Source organism: Temnothorax curvispinosus, unplaced genomic scaffold (assembly GCF_003070985.1).
Source record: "Temnothorax curvispinosus isolate PA1 unplaced genomic scaffold, ASM307098v1 QBEX01013909.1, whole genome shotgun sequence".
In the NCBI taxonomy this organism is placed as follows: domain Eukaryota; kingdom Metazoa; phylum Arthropoda; class Insecta; order Hymenoptera; family Formicidae; genus Temnothorax; species Temnothorax curvispinosus.
In genome coordinates, this window is record NW_020223689.1 from 1 (window position 1) to 6,578 (window position 6,578).

Below are 6,578 nucleotides of genomic sequence, written 5' to 3' on the forward strand. Positions count from 1 at the left end.
GACACTGCCGTACACCGATGTCACGCAAAAGTCACAAAAATTCTTCGGCGAATGCAAGCGAAATGATCCTCTTCGAGGAGAAAACGAGGGCGATCTGGATCTGAAATGTAAATCGACGTGGTGACACTGTTCTCGGGGTAATCTAGGTGATTTGGATCTAGATTAAGCGGTGGCGAATACCTTGGCGATCTCGATCTCAACATAGATTTTTTGCCGTACAACTGGCTTCACTTTGGAGGTTATGACGTTTGCCCTTTTAGGTGCATGCGTCACAAGCGTGTTTGTGTGCGTGTGTTCAGTACGCGTCGCCAAACGGTCCTACCGTCCCATGGAGCGGATAAAGCGGAAGCGTAACCAGCGGATCGTCAATCACGGATCCGTTTCAACGGAATCTTTGAAAGGGCTCTATCGGAAAGATTCTGTGATTGGCGATCCGCTGGTCCGCTTACGCTTAATCTGATGAAATCCGCTCCATGGGACGTTTAGGAGCAAATTTCGGCGTACCAAAATCGGCGGATCGTCTGTGATTGGCCGCAGACTTCGATACGCCCGATACGCGCGTATCGCAATACGCGCCATGGGACGGCACCCTCAGAAGTACGGTACATTGTTTTGTGTTAAACAGTGGGTCTGTTTGCGTTGCGACAATATATAAATTTAAAATAAAAATGGTGCGGTGTATTGTTAAAAGTTGTAGAAATAAAACAACGGGGGTTCGTGAGGAAACTGTGAATTTTTTTCAGCTACCGAAAAATGAAGTAATGCGGGAAGGATGGCTGAAAAAAATAGGAGGCTATGTTTTACCACCAAAAGTTGAATTTGGTAAGTTTGATATTGTACATAAACGTGCAAAAGTATATTAATTGAAAAATAAAAATGAATAAAAAATAATATTTTTTAGTTACTAACATAACCTCAAATTTTGTATTTACAAATGGAGTAAAAATGTCATGAAATGTTATTAATATGAACAAAAAATAATAAAAACAAATTAGCACTTTGTTCATGTATATAAGTAAAAATATTTTACAATTCAAAATATGAAAATCTTTAATTTGAAATAAAAATTATAAAGCCATATTTAATACAATGTATTAAGTTTTATTATTTATACATTATATTATTTTCAGCAAGGATATGCTCGGTTCATTTTAGTCAAGAGTCCTTTCATCAAGGTCGAGCACGGAAAGACCCTGTTAAGAAACGTCACCTACTACCATCGGCTGTGCCAACGTTATTTTTGAATTGTTCAGAAGCTCCAAATGTAAACAAGTAAGTATATAAAAACACATACACATTTGTATTTGTAATGTGGTGTTATGTAATTATATAAATGTACTTTTTCACAAGAAATGCGGTGGCTGAGTACAAAGATTCCTTACCTGATGAAGTTTTATTGTGTCTGGTGAGAACACGTACGTACATACGAATAAAAGAAAATGCCAAAAAATCGTATGTAAACAGAGAGAGAAGAAAGAAGGAGAAGAAAATGAAGAAACTAGTGTCGTAAATTAAACTAATGTTGTCATTGCACGAGTATAATGTATATGTAATGTATAATGTAATGTATATAAAATCATACTCTTTCTGCAAATCTATATATATATATATATATATATATATATACATACAACGGAATAATATTTAATTAATAGCAAGTTTGTTTGTGTCTAAAATGTACTTACCTGCGTACTCTAACATCACTGAAAGAATGTGTCAAAATTATATTTATATAAATATAATATTAAATTTCTTGTTATTAAACATTTTCAACTACCTTTTTTCAGAAGAAAAGTCCAATTACAAATAAAAGTTGTTATACTAATTATTTTTGCTTCTTTGCATTTCTTTTCACAAACATTAATCACTTCTCTCTCTTCAAAAATATCAGTAATAATATTTTAAATGTAAAAGGTGTGACAAATTTTTTTTCAAAGATCTGATTTTCGTGTATCGACTTTCCTTTTAAGCGGTTTATTAATGTACCACCTTGTGTTGTAAACAAATTAATTTTAAATAGGTACAATTATTGAAACAGAAATTAGAAATGTAATCAAGAATAATGAATAAAAAAAATACATGAAATTGGAATAATTAATAAATTATATTAAATTTCAATAATTTAATTTTTCGTTGATTATGTATACCTATAATTAGTTATATTATACTTCGCCAATACATATTTTTAAACGCCAATTTCATATAAAATTAATAATTGTTATGTTACTTTTACGGGCAACAAATAATTAATAAAAAAAAAAACAATTGATTCGAACGTATGACCCCTGCATTCAAAAGTTATCGCCACATCCTTTGAGCCAGTAAGATACTAGAGTGCTTTTATACTTAATATATACATTATCATCGGACAAAAGGTTAGGCTTTATTCATGCCATTAATCAATGACAATAATTCTGTCTTTTTGCATTAATTCATTCAAAACCAGCAAAGGAAAAAATAGAAGCATTAAAACATTCGAAAAAAGGAAGTATTGCAATTTTAATATACTATTACATTCTTTGTACATGAGGCTTTACAAGTATTATTTTTTTAAATTTTCTTTAATACTTTTCCATTTGTTGAGAAATCATTGAAGCCCTAAACAATAATACTTTTCAAGAATTTCTAATAAATACAACGTATCTTCAAATATCATTCATCGTTGCAATACATTTTCAGGAGGCAGTTTGCAACATAATCCGTTCAAATTTCCTATTTCCTAGTTACTTTTAGTGGTGGTACCACTGCTTACACAATTCGACGTGAGCGGCAGAGAGAGAAACGATTTTAGAGAAAGAAAGACACCAATTGAGCACACCATGTAATCCTTACACCATGTGCAGAAGCCATATGCGCATGCGCTATGGTATCTGTTAGAGCTCTGCGGATACCATATATTTAAAAAACTTAATAAAAAATTTTTTTTAATTTAAACAATTTTTTTTAAATATGTAAGTAATTCCAACGGCATTTTTTATTTATATCAATTGATTTAACAATGTTCCAAGTACATCTGGAAATTTTTTCAAGCTGATCGCACTCGTCAATTTAAAATGATGTACGATCAAAGTGAATGTATTAGGGTCATCAGATTGACCCAGAGTGTTCTCCGTGAATGAAAAAATAGGTACGTGTAGTGTTCTCCGAGGGTTAATCGCTGTAGAAGCGATTAAATCCGGTCCAGTCGAAAACGCTATTTGACTTTAAATTGTAATTAACTTTCGGTGATTAATAGAAAACCATCAAACAATATCTTATTTTTTTATATAAATAAAATTATTAATTTCTTGTATTCTTTGATTTGTAAAACAAGATTAGAAATATTAAAATGTATATTTATTATTGACTACGTTTACCCGGCGGCTTGTCATCCGGTTGAATAACACTCCGTATGTTATTCGATTCAAAAAATTTTTTTATTAAGATGATCATTTAGATATGAGTCTTTTTTGATACTTAATTAAAACTACAACTTTTTTAATATATAAATATCAAAAATTGATTCAAATGTTTAGAGTATTAAAATATATGTTCATATTTAAATGATCGTTGTAATCAAAAGAAGAAAAATTTTAAATCCGATAGTATACAGTATATAGTTATTAAACCGGATTATAAGCAGCCGTGTAAACGTAGTCGATAATTATATATATACGAATTGTGCATAATCTGCATTTGATCGAAATGGATATAAATGGTGTGTTTGTAATAATTCACTAGATTGCACGCGTGCTAAAAACGACGAGTCGCATCGCGCGCATTGGTTACAATTTTCAAGCAGCTTTTCAAGAAATCGAAAATCACTTTCTACGCTATCGAGTCTTGAAAATCGATCTGCAGGTCTCTACATCCCTGGCGGCTCCTAACCTAACGGTGCGCGCGGTGCGAGATATTTGTCGGCAGAGTTGTTTGTATACATGAAAATAAGTAACGTTGCGTTTCCAGGAAGATCAGCGCGGCACGGAGGAAAAATTTCTAAAACGACCTCGACTTGAAAGGACTGCCCGACGAGACCGCGAGTAAGGAGTAAGGTTAGACGCCGCAAGGATGTCAGCAGAGGAACAGCCGGAGTTTCGATTGGGACCGGATCCTAATGTCACTTATCCTATTCGGGTCCAGTACTGCGGGAACTGTTCGCTACCCATCGAGGTAAGTCACTACTTTCGATATCGATGCGAAGAAAGTGCACTCGATGACGAAAATAGACGAGTCATCATTGACAATCGTTAAAATGAAATTAATTATAACTGAAAATTAATTATAGCATATCGCATCTTAGAGAAAGAAAACAAAATAATAAACGTTTTGCACTAATTTTTTCATCTCTTCCAACGGGATAACGTGAATTAAGGTCCAATTGTTGATTTGCAGTACTGCGAATACTATCCGGAATATGACAAGTGCAAGCAGTGGCTGGAGAGAAATCTGCCTACCGAATTTGAGAAGATGAAATTAGGTAATTATGGAGAATTTTGATCACCGGAGACAGTTGGACAGTCGGAGGTTTTAACTGAAAGACTATGTTCTAATCCAGCTACAGAGGATGGCTCCACCGAAGTCAGCACAGGGGAGGATGAGAAGAAGCGGCAGAAGCGAGGCGGTAAGGGTATGCTGAAAACCAAGAAGAAAGAGGATATACCACGGTTGGTGACCATCTCTAGAGCACCTAGAGGAAAGAAGAAATCTGTCACAGTTGTAACTGGCCTTAGCACTTTTGGTAACACATCAAATCGACCCTTTAAACGGATTGCAAAATAAATAATTTCAATGTTGAAAAATATATATTCTTTACAGACATCGACTTAAAGGTAGCAGCGAAATTTTTCGGCAGCAAGTTTGCCTGTGGATCCAGTGTGACTGGCGATGATGAGATTGTCATACAGGGAGACGTCAAGGATGACTTATTCGAGGTGATACCTGAGAAATGGCCACAAGTAAGTTACAGTTTTAAAAGGAGGGAAAAAAGAATAAAAGCCATCAAACGCAAAAGTTTCTTAATGGAAAATTCTGCTCTTTTTCAGATTGACGAGGACTCTATAGACGATCTTGGAGATCAAAAGAGATAATAAGGCTATCCACTATTACGCACGCACAATAATTTAATTATACACTATTTCCAGTCGTGTTTATTATAAATAAAATGTACATACGCAAAATATATTTAAATAAGTTATTTTTTAAGATCTAAAATTAGGTCTCTTGTTCTGCGTCCTGCTCATCCCGCAAATTTGCGACGATCTGAAGCACGGTCTTCGCTTCTTCCTCCGACAGCCGTTCCTCGCTCTCTTCAACCATCTGTATATAAACATTTCAAAATAGATCTATAGTCCATTGAAATATTCAGAGACTCAAATCTTTCCTTTCCACCGCTTCCTAATTAGGATATTTGTTAGGAAAGGAACCATACCAATTGTATCTCGACTAATGTAGTGGGGCAGAGGTTGAGAAGAGTAAGCTTCTCGGCCTTGGTCAATTTAATGGGTTCCATCGCTTTTAGGAACTCGTGGATTTTTTCTGGATTCTGCTTCTTGCACGGCGTGTCTTCCAGATACTTAATCGTCTGATAAGTAATAGTCGCGAGCTGATTCATCTGCTTCTTATAAGACTTCGTGTTTTGCAAAATATTCAAAACTTCGTAATTGCTCAGAAGGGTGTTCCAATTTCCTTTTATGCTGAAAGATTGACGGCGGTAAAAGCTAACGATTATCGCGAGCGAAACGAGATCTAACGAACTTGATAACTTACACTTTCATGTTGTGTCCTCTTGAACTGAAAGAGGTTTTATAATGACGATTCCAAGTAGTTGCGACTTAATAAGATGCTCTCTTTTTTAATGTGCAACCGATTAGTGATTAGTTATGATACCCCTTTAACCTTTTCAAATTTCGAGGTTAGGACGCCTAGTAATTAACACCTTTTTTTAAATATCCAAAGTGCGCTGATTCTTCACTTACGATAGTTCCACGATTATTAATCCACGAATTCAAGATAATCGTCGTCTTTCTTTGGACGCATGATTCGCGCGGTGTTCCTCACGTTTCTGATATGCTCTCGGGCTCTCCGGCTCTGTTTACAAGTTACAACTGTATACACAAATCACAAATTCACAAATCAAGTGGTGCGATTTCGAGCCCGCTGCCCGCTGCCCGAGCACATCGGTGTTTTTTCCCCTCCACTACGTACACCGAGACGCTTCGTCTATTCGTGTGGAGTACTGGAGCTGTCTGCTCGTCTGCTGTCGTCACAAGGATAGAGACGGAGCGCTCTGTGTATGTATGTACATACGTAAAGCCCGGTGTACACAAGGCTTTAAACGCGTAGTGCGATTTCGAGCCCGACTGCCCGAGCACACCAGGGAGTCGATTGTGTACATACATATCTTAAGGGGATCCTAAAGCCGTCTGTAATACCGGCTTTTTTTCTTAGCACTAATCTTTTAATTGACTTTATAGAAATGCAAAATTCTTGTCTAGAATTAAAGTACGCATCAAAATCTAGGTCATGGTGGTCAAATTTATATCGAAAACGAAAAAAAATTAATATTTTTGTTAATTTTTGGTATACGTGACGACAATATT

General features: G+C 35.5%; 3 protein-coding genes across 7 annotated transcripts; 2 read left to right on the forward strand and 1 right to left on the reverse strand.

The window, feature by feature from the left end:
* The first annotated feature begins 186 nt into the window (after positions 1-186).
* On the forward strand, positions 187-1,510 carry LOC112464104. Its single transcript, XM_025030902.1, has 3 exons — positions 187-822; positions 1,131-1,272; positions 1,351-1,510. The coding sequence occupies exons 1-3, from the start codon at positions 669-671 to the stop codon at positions 1,508-1,510; spliced, it is 456 nt and encodes a 151-aa protein (XP_024886670.1). The 5' UTR covers positions 187-668.
* A 2,251-nt stretch (positions 1,511-3,761) lies between these two features.
* Positions 3,762-5,160, forward strand: LOC112464101 (density-regulated protein homolog). Of its 3 annotated transcripts, none has more exons than XM_025030896.1 (6): positions 3,762-3,873; positions 3,946-4,149; positions 4,372-4,456; positions 4,535-4,717; positions 4,795-4,934; positions 5,022-5,160. In XM_025030896.1, the coding sequence occupies exons 2-6, from the start codon at positions 4,048-4,050 to the stop codon at positions 5,064-5,066; spliced, it is 555 nt and encodes a 184-aa protein (XP_024886664.1). In that variant the 5' UTR covers positions 3,762-3,873; positions 3,946-4,047; the 3' UTR covers positions 5,067-5,160. The 3 variants fall into 3 exon arrangements, with proteins under 3 accessions (XP_024886664.1, XP_024886666.1, XP_024886665.1); XM_025030898.1 differs by having other exon boundaries at positions 4,795-4,910; XM_025030897.1 differs by lacking the exon at positions 3,762-3,873 and having other exon boundaries at positions 3,882-4,149.
* LOC112464102 (DNA-directed RNA polymerase III subunit RPC9-like) lies at positions 5,111-6,250 on the reverse strand. 3 transcript variants are annotated; one of them, XM_025030900.1, is made up of 4 exons: positions 5,955-6,250; positions 5,746-5,874; positions 5,408-5,672; positions 5,111-5,295 (listed from the first exon to the last, which is right to left on the reverse strand). In XM_025030900.1, the coding sequence occupies exons 2-4, from the start codon at positions 5,751-5,753 to the stop codon at positions 5,191-5,193; spliced, it is 378 nt and encodes a 125-aa protein (XP_024886668.1). In that variant the 5' UTR covers positions 5,754-5,874; positions 5,955-6,250; the 3' UTR covers positions 5,111-5,190. The 3 variants fall into 3 exon arrangements, with proteins under 3 accessions (XP_024886668.1, XP_024886669.1, XP_024886667.1); XM_025030901.1 differs by having other exon boundaries at positions 5,746-5,900; XM_025030899.1 differs by having other exon boundaries at positions 5,746-6,250.
* Between the last annotated feature and the right edge of the window lie 328 nt (positions 6,251-6,578).